This window comes from Alosa sapidissima, chromosome 3 (genome assembly GCF_018492685.1).
Source record: "Alosa sapidissima isolate fAloSap1 chromosome 3, fAloSap1.pri, whole genome shotgun sequence".
Lineage (NCBI taxonomy): Eukaryota > Metazoa > Chordata > Actinopteri > Clupeiformes > Clupeidae > Alosa > Alosa sapidissima.
This window is the reverse complement of record NC_055959.1, coordinates 30,984,603-30,997,753: the sequence shown is the minus strand read 5'-3', so window position 1 is coordinate 30,997,753 and position 13,151 is coordinate 30,984,603. Positions and strand designations below refer to the sequence as shown.

General features: G+C 40.5%; 1 protein-coding gene across 2 annotated transcripts in view; it reads right to left on the bottom strand.

Annotated features, from left to right (window-relative positions):
- LOC121705589 (collagen alpha-1(XI) chain-like) overlaps positions 1-7,964 on the bottom strand; it is a 126,957-nt gene extending 118,993 nt beyond the window's left edge. For both annotated transcript variants that reach the window (XM_042086647.1, XM_042086648.1), the window contains exon 1: positions 7,662-7,964. In XM_042086647.1, the coding sequence (XP_041942581.1) occupies positions 7,662-7,773 (112 nt within the window). In that variant the 5' untranslated portion in view covers positions 7,774-7,964. The remainder of the gene's footprint in view (positions 1-7,661) is intronic.
- Between the last annotated feature and the right edge of the window lie 5,187 nt (positions 7,965-13,151).

The following is a 13,151-nucleotide window of genomic DNA, read 5'->3' as shown; positions in this document are numbered from 1 at the left end:
GTAGCTTACTTCACATGTTAGGCTTATGTATAATATGATATAGGCCTAGCATTGACGGTCCTAAACCCTCCTAAAACCCATTGCGCTGTCGCGCTTGTCAAAGTTTAGCAGTGACGTCGGCGGGCAGCGTTTGATTGATTGATTAGTTCACTTTTTCAACATTATAGAGTGTCCCAGTGACTTCCGTTTTACTTCCGCTACAAGGGACCTATCTTTCAAAAAAATATGAACGGGAGTTAATGGAGAGATAACAATTATTTTTTGGTCCAGTTTGAATTGTGCCACGAATTTCACATATGATGTGTGTGAATTTAAAAGATAATTTTTCACGTCAAGAAAGTACTGTTGTTCGATAGACTTCAAAAGTTATGTTGGTTTTGTGCGAATCCGCTCAGTGGACTACATCTCTCGTCTAGAACGATGTACGTCACCAACGTAATGAAACGATAAGATTAGCTGTTATGCTAGTTAACGGTTGCATCTTGCTGCCTGCTATGTCACTTAACAGTATCTAATGTACAGTCTATGGACGAATACAACTTACCTGATGTGTTTAATCCTCTGACTCATGGTATTTTCATCGGCAAGGAAAGCCCAATTAAGACCAGTTGCTGGTATGCTTGTACAATCTAGTGTGGCTGTGAATGAGCTAACGTCACTAGCGCGACTGATGGGTTTGTAGTCGTCGGAATTACGATCTTTCACAATGTTGTAATTCAATAGTTACGAAACAAACTGCAAATGTCTTTACATGAAAATTTGTCTTTAAAATTGACAAACATCATATGGGTAATTCAAGGCACAAGTCAACCGGGACCAGAAAATAATTTATTTTTCGCCATAGACTGGTGTTCAAAATTTTTTGAAAGATAGGTCCCATGGAGGCAAACGGAAGTGTCGTCACTGGGACACTCTATAGAGCTGGTAAGTCCCGCCCATCCGCTAAACCCCCAGTGGACCTCTAGATTGAAAAATCGTCAATGCAAGTGAATGTAAGAAAATAATTATTTTCTAGTCCCGTTTGAATTGTGCCATGAATGTGAACATGACCTCACCTACTTTTCTCTGTTTACGCCACTCGGCAAAATCGGCAATGCAAGTGAATGTAAGAAAATAATTATTTTCTAGTCCCGTTTGAATTGTGCCATGAATGTGAACATGACCTCACCTACTTTTCTCTGTTTACGCCACTTTTTGGGCGAGATCATGGATTTCACTACTGTGCGGACGATACTCAATTTTCCCACCTGAGGACTCATGTCGTTTGTCCTATACAACATTAGGAAGATCAGACCTTATCTGACACAAGACCCCACACAACTTCTTGTACAGGCCATCTCCAAACTGGACTGTTGTAATTCACTTTTAGGTGGCCTGCCTGCTTGTGTAGTGAGATCATTACAATTGAGTCACTTCTGGGCCTGTATTAAAGCATTTTATCACTAGGAGTAGCCTGGGCTACTCCTAAATCACACTTAAAGTTTTTAGCTAGGAGTTTTATCTTAAAACATATTCACAAAGCCGCTCAGACCTACTCTTAGTAAGGAAAAATGACAACTCCTAAGATAAGATGACAAGAGCTCCTTTGCTATGATTGACGTCATTACTCATGCACAAGCTTGATTGAAGTAACCACCTTGATTGGCTGATGATTATAACGCGGGAATGATGCCAAAAACCTCCCCTACGATGATGGGTGACAGATGACAGGTCTTTGCTGGTGAGAATGTGTGCGCTACACAAGTACTGCGAAGGAAGGAAGATGATGAAATAGCCTAAATGAATAAAGAGTAAGACAAAGTCACTAGGTTGCTAGGTTACGGGGACGCTGGCGAGACACGCCGCTCCGTCTGGCATCATGTTTTTGTTTGTTTTTATGTAATGTTCGTAATTTTATGTAATGTCACGTTTATTTTTTGTATTGATTTGTCTAGTTAAATGTTTTCTCTCTTTATTTACGTTATTTTTGAGTATAGTTTTCGTGTTATTCTCTTAGTCCTTTTTACTGCTTTCAAGTCGGCTGATGTTGTTAACGTCTGTCCATTGGGAGCTTGCTATGGCTAGCTTTTGCCCTGGGCCTCTTACATCCTTCCCATCCATCTGTGAGCCGGTGCTGCACTTCACTGTCTGGTCGAGGGGATTTTCTCGGGACAGCAGCTGGAGCTACTCTGAGAAAGATCTGCTGAGGCCGCTGAGCTGTTTCTGACCAGTGAGCTGCCATGCCAACTGCCTGGAGTCTGGATTGAGCAGACTAACGTTAACGTTAACGTTGAAGAACTCTGCATTGTGGACCAACAAATGGTCGCTGTTAAAAGTCCACCGAGTTGTTGATCTACAAGATCGCCCATGACTTCGGATTGTTATGCTTCCAGTGATATCCAGACTATAACAAGGCCTAACGTTCACGTTATCTCCAGACTGCCAGTGAGTGTAAAGAACTTTGTTGGCGTTGCATGCATCGGTTGTGGAGACACAGCTGTGCGTAGTTTCACGCGAGTCATCATTGCCCTTGGACATTTTCAGCCGGTTGGAAATTGGACTAATTATGACCGCCGCCAGCAAAGCGGTCATATAGGGATTGTCAAAGTTTTTTTTTTTTTTTTTTTTCCCTCATCTACTTCCTGAATTTTTGGTCAACGATACCCGGGACACCGAACCACCGGGGCACATGAAATTTGGTGGGTATGTAGCCCCACTAGACTTTTACGGAAAAATTTAGTTTCGTCCCCAGGGGCCACTCCCCCCCCCGTGCTGGGCCCCCCGAACCGCAAAAAAAGCAGTTTTTCCTAAATAACTACCTGAACCGTGGCACTGAGGATGAAGAATTTTTTATGGTATGTTGGTCTCAAGGGCCCACATCAACCTGGCCCATAATCACTCATTTGTGATTTGCACCCCCCCAGTAAAAAATGAAAATGCAATATTGTTCTGCTTTAATCGCCCCTATCTTCAGTTAAGATGTTCAGAACTGCACCAAATTTTATGTGTATGATTGACCTGGCATTCTCTGGGGGTATGCCAAGTTTCATAGAATTTCATCCATGGGGGGGGGGGTCTAAAAAAATTAGGTATGTGTACATTTAGTGACTGTACACTCATTGGCCTGTAGATGGCGGTGCACACATACATGCTCACACACACAGGCACCCACATACTATCGGTATTAGAACGGCCGATACATAATTACAAATTCAGTAGGATTAAAAGAAAGCCAAAATAAATATTCATCATCATCATCATGGCTGCATTTCCAGTATTGGCGATAAGTAGTCGTTTGTCCACTAGATGGCGCATCGTTGCAGTGAGACGTAATTTTGTTGGAAGTTAAAAGTGGGTTGGAAAAACAATGGACGTTTCCTACAAGGACTGTAGTTTACCGCAGAGAATGTCTAATAAGGATAGGACTATGTTCACATGAAATGTAATTCCCATTTCTTCTTGAAGCCGAAATAAATCTGAGGATGTTTATCGGACATGCTTGGTTTTTACTGCAGGTACGTTAATCTTATAATATCAATAAGGACCTAGGTAATGTTACCGTTAGCGTTGGTTGAGTGATGGAGGCCAATTTGATTGATTGCATTTGTAGAAAACTATAAATGCGGTTATACCAAGCAAATTGATAGCAGCACTGTAATTGTATCTTTCGACTGTCATTTGTTGCACGTGCTACAAAAATCATTCTGTGCAATGGAAGATTTACCAACGTTATACCGGTCTGATACAGTTTTGCCTATACATGCGTGAGACTAAGACGCCTGTTTATTTTGTTTTAAGTGCGTGCAGGGTGTGAGAGGGGAATCGATGTGCTTTGATTCCAGCTTGGTAGTTGTAGTCTGTGAAATTAAAAAGCACGTGTGTGTGAAGTATCCAAACAATGACACCTTCATTTCATTATGGCTGCTTTAGCAACACACCTTAAGCTACTGTGTAGTGGGTCCCATTTAGAAGTGGCTACTTCATTCGCGCTTTCCTTGACTCAAGGAAAGCGCGAATGATTCCGAGCTGCGTGAATTTTATTACAACTTTTCGCCACGATATGGCAGTTTAAGTCCGCTTGATACTGTAAGGCGTAAGCCATTGGTTTCCAAAGGAGATTTTATTTGTGTCGCCAGCATAGCCTATTGACAATTTATGTTGTAAATAGGCCCTCCTTATAAGCCTACCTGTAGCTTAGGGAGGCTAACAGCTTTCTATTAGGATCTAGTTTGTTAGTTACAGTTTTGTCATAACTCCCTGATGCATTTTTGCATTTAGAATAGCCAGAGCGTGGATATCTCAATCGGAAAATTAAACAATATCGGGTGTCTATGGACTAGGCAGCCTGATCTGCCCGCTATTTATTTTTTGATTTCTTAAAAGATTGAGCTTGGTCTGGTGAAAGCCAGACTAGCCATGGACCTCAGTTACACAATGCAAGGGAACATGAATCAGCCTATATTTGCACGAACAATAACGGACAACAGCTCTTCAACTTTGGCCCGTTAAAATGTGTATGAACAGTCTAGCGACGCATTTCATCAAGGCCCATTTGGACATGTCAGTTATTTGCACCACTGGTTAGATGTAAAACAGCATTTCGTTTCAGACTACTGTTACTTAATTTGTGCATTAACAATAACGTTTCAGACTACTGTTACTTAATTTGTGCATTGACAATAAAGTATTACATGAACTAAAGATGACTAAAATCTTATGTAGAAGAAGAAACATTCACAAAAACTCCATCCATCCAAAAATTACCTTTGTTTTTGATAGCTGTTAAAAACGGCATGGAACTGACAGAGATGTTTTTGTTTATAAATAAATAAATAAATAACATTATGCTGATACCTTTTGCTTTTCCCAAATACAATGTAGCCTACAAGTGTAAGTGACCTTTCATCAATCCCGTTGCAATGGATGAACTGTGATGAACTGCCCTACTTGTGATTGTTTAGAGATTTTAAAGGTTTTTTAACAATGCTACATCTTCTTTGGCTATTCTACAATCTATTCACCTTTTCAGTACCAGTAGGCTACTTTCTGTGCAGCCGCACACACACACACTCAGGCATGCCAAACAAGCATACACAAAAGTTTCAAGAGTGGGGGATGGAGTAAAATATGGAGACAAATTGAAGTGTGATTTATTTTCGCGGAACGGATGTACAGGAATGAGCGGCGGTCATATTTTGTACCGCTATGCGGTACATCTAGTTTTATTTTTTAATTTTTATTTATTTTATTTATTAATTTGTTTGTTGTCTGTCTTGTATGTCTTGGTGTCACGGGTACGCTGGCGACTACGCCGCTCCGTCCGGCATCCGCTTGGAGCTCCAGTGGAATTTTGAATTGCGACGAGAATTCTCGGGCTAACCGTTGATGTGCTGTGAGAAAGGTTGGGAATAGGCACCCACAAGCCCAGCACTAAACTCTGAGCATGGTACACAATTCCGGATACATGGATATTTCAGGCAGTAAAAGCCCCGGTAAGAACCAAACTATATTTTGTTAAAATCTACACACCTATGGCTACAAAAAAATGTAAGGTTAATTTATCAAATGTTATTTTGAAGTATTAAAGAATTTAGTATTTTCGAACGAAATGGTTGCAAAGAGGAAAAACAAATTTAATTTGATTTACAATGAAAATGAGAGCTCTTGTAGCTGCATTCAAAACATTGCGACGTGAAATGCCACAAAAAGCAGCTTAGGATTGTTTGTGAATAGGTCTTAGTGAGTTAGGAGTCCTCTCGACTTCTTCTAAGCTGTCCCAGACTTTGGTGCTACTTTTAGGGCTAAAATGCTCCGTGGCCCCAGCTGTGGCGCGACTGGCTGGGGCACCTGCACCCTACGCCGGCGACCCAGGTTCGATTCCCGCCCTGTGGTCTTTTCCGGATCCCACCCCGACTCTCTCCCACTCACTTCCTGTCATTCTCCACTATCCTGTCTGATTAAAGGCATAACAAGCCCAAAGAAATATACTTTTAAAAAAATGCTTCCTGAATTACCCTTAGTCAAAAAAAAATAGGAGTCCTAGAGTTAGTGTCATGCCCATTATTTTTAGGAGTTTCTCCTTAATTCACCAGTTAAGAGCTACTTTTAGCCTTAAAATTCTTTGTCAATACGGCCCCTGGTCTTTAATCAACCACCGGACACATATAACTCCTCTCTTAGTAACTCTTCATTGGCTTCCTACAGTGGCCTATAGGACACTTACTGGATCTACCGTATTCACAAAGCATTTTATCTTACCACTAGGAGTAGCCTACTCCTAAATCGCACTATAAAAGATTTTAGCTAGGAGTTTTCTCTTAAAACTTATTCACAAAGCCTCTCAGACCTACTCTTACTAAGGAAAAATGACAGCTCCTAAGATAATGGTCCGTTCATGCCACCTGGGAATAACAAGGACCGCCCCCGTGATTACGTTGTTTTTCCCACCGTGAATGTGCTTTGCTCTCGGATAGACCTAGAGCATCACCTGACCATGGCCATGCTTCACTTTAAACATGGTGCACCTTTCAGGGTATTCTTCATTCTGCCTCATCCAAACATACTACTGTTCTATAAGCATGAACAGAATACTGAACCATATAAATGAGTGACAATAGGTTTGGCAGTTAATTCTATGGAGCAACGGAACAAAACTAAAACTTTTTGGGCCTCCTGACCAGTAGTTATACAAAGAAAGCTCTAATAGCCTTTTAAACACTTTCTTTCCGTTGTTATTTTTTTAATTAATTTATGAATCAATGTCTTTTGGAATAGTCACAATAAAACACTACTCTAAAATGTGCAGTGTTATCACCCAAGAGTTGTGCCACAGTGTTTTGAAGCAGTTTTGCATGCAACCGGCATGCTGACTGCAGGGATATCCACCAGAGCGGTTGTGACTACAGGTAGGCCTACTGTCCTTAATAGCCAACCACATTTGTGAAGACCTTTAATGTGCTTAAAGGAAGTCTTAGATCTTTTACTTAAACCCACAAGAAATGGGAGTGAAAACGAATGTATTTTTGTTCAGCATAATTTCCAGATACAAAATGCAGACCAGAATGAGGGCCCATCACACTGGTTCTTAAGGCCCTCCATTGGTTGCCTTAGTTTTAGAATTGATTGATTAGATTTTTTTTTTGGTAATAACTCGAATCCATAGGCTACACATGCCCCTTTAATTGCTATGCGATTTTTATAACGAGGTTATTTCGCAGTGAGGGCAGGATGAAAGAATTTCGTTTGGTTGAATCAGATAGCAAGAAGTTGGAAACCTAATTAATTAGCCTATTGGCTATATTTTCAGCTGTCTCGGACAATCGCACACTGACATTATTTTATAGGGCTGGGAGGGGACTGTTGATCGCTATCTACTACTCATTGTCTGCTCATTCATTTAGTAGGCTATGTGAGACTGAAACAGAGAGTTTCAGTGCAAGGTGGCACGTGTTTTATTCTATTGTTGCGTTCAGAGGCAAAAAGCTGCAATCAGTAGGCTATCACTCGCAGAGCAGCTTGCCCTGGACAAACTGGAAGACAACGTGAAAAGTAACCATCGTTTGTTGTCAGTAGCGTACAGATAGAGGTAAGCCTGCTGTCGTAGAGAAGTGACATAGCCTACAAAAAACGGTAAAGATAGGATACGAACAAAGCACGTCTAATAGTTATTTGACACATCTTACCTGCTGTCACTATTGAGGCGTGCAGAAGAAAAATGATAGTGGTTGCAGTAGGATGTAAACACCATCTTTTCGTTCTCCACCTGGTGGACCACCTTGACAAATCCATTCGCATCTTCGTGAGGGGACAGTTCGGTTCCTTGTTTCAAAGTTGTTCGGTGCTCGAATGGGCCATTAATAAAGGCCTGTATACACACGCACACGAATACACGTTTCTTCAGTTGCCGTTTTTGTAATGAACTTCATCAAACGCCTGAACCACTTGACTGTTCAGGAACAAAAGAGAGAGGGGTTGGACAAACGGTCCGAACCTGCCCTAAACTAAAGAAAACTGACGTTCATCCTTCGGCAAACCACATACTCTCTCTGGCTGATCCCTCCCTTGAGTTTGATGTAAAGTGTGTACGATCTTAATAACAGCTCCTGATGCAAAATGTCATATTTAACCAAGGAACGCAGAAATAGGCTACAGAAGGGTTCAGCCTACAAAAGAAAATTCTATATTAGCTATACCAGTTACCTATCTGATGATTTTTTGTTTTTATTAGGCTAAGCTGTAGCAAGACGATAACGCAACTTAGTAGCCCAGGCTTTATTTAAAGTTCTTCTCTCCACACATCAATCAAGTGGCAAATTTGCAGCAAATGAACAGTAGGCCTGGGCCTAGCCTAATATTAAATCTCATTGCAAATCTGCAGCAAATGAATTATTAATTGTTGCTTTTCATGAGTGGGATTTATGAGTTGTTTGTAACCATTACCTTTCACCATGCCCTCAAAAGTAATTGTGTATGGAATTGGACTAAAAACAATCATAATAATGTATTTTCTATACCTCTCCTGTTGTGCACTATTCCATCTATTCCCATCGCATGCGAGTGTCCTGTGAGAGTTTACACTCATGCACAATGTCACTTTCTCTGGGTCTAACTGGTGAATTGCTAGCCTGATGTCGTCATACTCAAATTCTAGTCAGAATATAAGTATAAGATATAAGTATAAGATACTGCTCCATTGGGATGTGATTATGGGGCATGTTTCAACCGATACAGAGTGAATCCTGTAGGAAGAACCCCCAAACCATCCTTCTCCACAATTGCCTTAACATTGTTTTCTGGTCGTTTTTTTAAAGTTATTGCACTGTCAATATCTTCTACAATAGACGCGATGGTGAAATCTAAAAATGTCTATGTTCTAGCAGCGTTTTTGTTAGGGAGAACCGGGATGAATTAAACACTTTGTAATTAAACGTCATTTAGGCCTACAAAGACATCATACCATACTGAAAGCTAATATTTTGTCACTAGCAACCTACATCTGTCCTCTGTCAAACACGGTTAAATTTTCAGCTCTGAACAAAACCGTTCAAGAGTTCTTCTGATCCGAAACGCTCTGGTTCGGACATAGTTGCTCCACAACGGAACAAGTCCAGACCGAACTTCCCGACCTCAAATGTTGTGGGCGGGGCTAAGTTCAGCTGGCATCCAGGCTAGGGAATATAACCTATATTTAGAGAATAAACTAAATGCTATTCAAATCAATGTAGGTGTATAAATGAATAAATAATTAAGTGTATTGACAGCAAGTGGCAAAAAGGTGGGCAAATCCATTGGACCGCTTGTAAACTGATGCACAAAATGTTAGTGGGCCTCCAGACCTGCCCCAAATGGGCCGATAGTGGTCCACTGGCCTCTATCTGGGTTTTTGGAATGCATTTTGTCTTCACCGGTAAAGCTCAAGTTCAAGTTCAAGTAGTTTATTGTCATGTAGTCATAAAAGGAATTATAAGTAATTAAATGATTGTGATTAAGAGCCAGCTCAACTTTAAATAATAAATTAAAAGTAGTAATAGTAGGCTAATTGAAAAGGTATATTGTGTGTGTGTATGGGAGAGTATGGTTTGTGTGTGTGTGGGGGGGGTGATGAAATAGTGGGGGGGGGGGGGGGGCTACCTGTGTGTGTGGGGAGTGGGTATGTTGTGTGTTTGGGGGTGGAGGGGGGGGGGGGGGGTGATACAATGGTGTGTGTGTGTATGGCAGGGTGGGGGGTGGTTGTGTGGGTATATATGGTGTGCGTGTTTGGGGGGTATGATGTAGTGGTATGAGGGTGTGTGTTGGGGGGAAGGGGGGGTGTATGCCTGTTGGGGGGGGGGGGGGGGGCAAAGCACTTCATATTAGGCACTGTTATGTTTATATCTGTCTTTACTTTCCAATATTTAGACCTCAGTAAGCCCAGTAATATAAAGTTACCCAAAATAATAGTTGAGGTAGTTCATATATAATTTGTGCCATTGCATATGAGAGGGTTATAGACTAAATTTGACAGAATTAGGTTTTCTGACAGATTCATTTGACACTGACCATGTTTTTGCAAAGAGTTAATTAAGCATCCAAGAGTAACTTAACCTTTCTAAGTTTTAGAACTTATTCTAATTCATGTATTTTCTCAGTATCTCCTTTCTCAGTGTCTTCCTTGTATTACCCCATTGCTGCCATAAACATGACTTTTAACTTTTAAAAAGTAAGGTAGTGATGCCATCTAGAGGATTGGTGGATTTTGTCATTTTGTGCTTGAGAACAAATCTAACTACAGTGGTGCTGAAGTGCTGTTTGGCAAATGCATATGAGTGCCCTTGTGCCAAACATTCTTTCTGAACTAAGAGTGACGACTTTCCATAATTTTAAAAATATAGAGTTATTTACATAGTTCAATCAATCAAGAATAAAATCATCAAGGCTCCAAAAGACCTGAGAATTATTTTTTCTTTTATGAATGTTGACCATATATATAAAGCCTCCACTACTGTTCAAAAGTTTAGGGACATTTAGAAATTTCCTTTTTTTGAAGGAAAAGCTCATTTTTTGGCCATTAAAATAACACCAATTCAATCAGACAGTGGAAACACCATTTTACACCTTCAGCATTGACTACAGCAGAGGTCTCTCTGGCAGTTCTTGTCTGTTTCAGCACACTATATAAGAAAGGTAGAGATTCATTAGGCCTTATTCAACCCGGCGGCCAGAACGAGGCTAAAGGGTACACTTGCCATTACACCTCAGTCCAGCAGATGGTGGTGGTAATGCACTCCGTTTGCAAACTGCCAAAAAAAGCTCACAGGAAAAGAAGAAGGGTTCACTGGCCTGTTGTTCTTTATCAGTGAGTTTTTTTTGGCAGTTTACAAATGGAGTGCATTACCACCACAATCTGCCTGTGCCTGTCTGCTTCGCTTTCATGTCTGTCTTTTAGGGGGTGGAGCTTAGCGGGTAGGTGTGCCTCATCATCCTAATTGTTCACTGAAGAAGAAGAACAGGCCAGTGAACCCTTCTTCTTTAATCAGTGAGCTTTTTTTTGCCAGTTTGCAAACGGAGTGCATTAGCACCATCTGCTGGACTGAGGTGTAATGGCAAGTGTACCCTTTAGCCTCGTTCTGGCCGCCGGGTGAATAAGGCGAATAGGGCTACCAATGAGATGCTAAATAATGAAAATGTCGTTGAAATTCAGTGGAGATGCAGTTAGCTAACCTGCATTGAAAACGAAGCTATATCAATGTTATATAGGATGGATAATGTTGTGAAGGATATTATCTCATGGCACAATTATATTATTGTTCAGTAATTTAGAGACTTGTTGTTTTAAGAAATCCAACACAGGAGACGGGGGATAGAAATCAGGCAGTTGAGAAGAAAGAGAAGAGGGAAATGATAGGAAGAGCCCTCTAAGTGAGAGTCAAGATGTGACGCTCACTGTGTCAGATAGCCTACAAGATCTGCAGCCTATGACCCTGCAAATTATGCAACATTTGCTACTCTGATGAGGAGAAGCAGCTCATTCTTAATAACAGATGGAGCAGGGTCCAGTATAAATATCCAAAGCCAATTTGGGAAAAGGCTCAGATATACAGGTGCATCTAAAAATAATAATATTGTGGAAAAGTGTGTTGGTTCAAGTTATAAACAAAACATGTTATAATTTGAACAAATATATGGTTGTTGGCAAAATGGGGGGGGGGGGGGGGGGGATCCTGGCTACGGCCTTGATTGCACCTTTTTGTCCTGAAATAAAAAAACAACACATTCCACTGGCAAGTTTTCAAGAGGTGCAAATTTTCTTTAGAAAAAGGTAGCTTTAACCTATATCAATTTTACAATATATATAATACACAAAATATTAGCTGTAACACAACTTCTGATATACATTTAAAACAAAAATACATATTTAGTCATCATTTTAAGAGCAAAATCGTAAACAAACAGAGATAACACTATACACATATAACTGTTAGTCATTGCCAACTCTGTTCTCATTAATCTATGCAGAATTAATACAGAATTAACACAGAATTGACGATAACATACTTGACATTTCCCATAATTTTGTGGCTTACTGTAGCTCCACATCCTAACCTCAAACTAGTTACCGCAAGATATGTATATAACCGGAATTTCATGGATTTTAATCATGTTATTGTTTTTTAAAAATTGGAGTTTCACTCCAATTCATCTTATTCACCCGGCAGCTAGAATGAGGGTACAGGTTACACTTGCCATCACAGGTCAGTCCAGCAGATGGTGGTAAATTAATGCACTCCGTTTGCAAAATGGCAAAAAAAACTCACTGATGAAGAAGAAGACAAAGGTTACTCTGGCAGACCATGAACCCTTCTTTTTCTGTGAGTTTTTTTTTTTTTGGCAGTTTGTACTTGTAGACTTTATATAAAGAGATATGTGCCTTAATAATGTCCAGTGAATTCATTTAGGCACAGGTGGACTCCAATCAAGCTGTAGAATCATCTCAAGGACCATTGATAGAAGTAGGATGCACCAGAGCTCAATGGCAAGTGTCATAACAAAGGGTCTGAATACTTATGTAAATGGAATATTTCAGTCTTTTATTTTTTATAAATTTACAAAACACTCCAAATACCTGGGATGAGGAAAAAAAATAATTGAATCCATTTTAAGATGAGATGTCTGAGACATAACAAAATGTGGAAAACTTTAAAGGGTCTGAAAACTTTCCGGATGCACTGTATGCAGAATTAAGTTTGTTTTCCTGAAATATTCAGGGTCTTCCTGAAGAAGACATTGTCTGGATGGCAATATATGTTGCTCAAAACCTGTATACATCATGATGTGCCAGATTAGCAAGATGCCCATGCCATAGCAAAGTCCTTTTAGGCAAGTCCCTCCATCATTTCGGCAGAAATGCGCGCGTGCAAGGCTTCACGACACCAATCTTGCTCCAGCGCTGAGATCACAACACATGATTGGCACGATGTCTTCACAACACAGCACATGATTGGCTCAAGGTATTCACATGTCGACGTTTTGCTGCAGAACGGGTGTGATAGACAACTGACATTTCTAGGATTTTTTGAGTGCTGTCTCCTCATAAGAAAGTCTCTGGCCATAGGCACTAATGCACCACCATACCATCACGCTAGCTTTTGAACTGTGCACTAATTGGATAGCCCCTCTCCTCTTTAGCCCTGAGA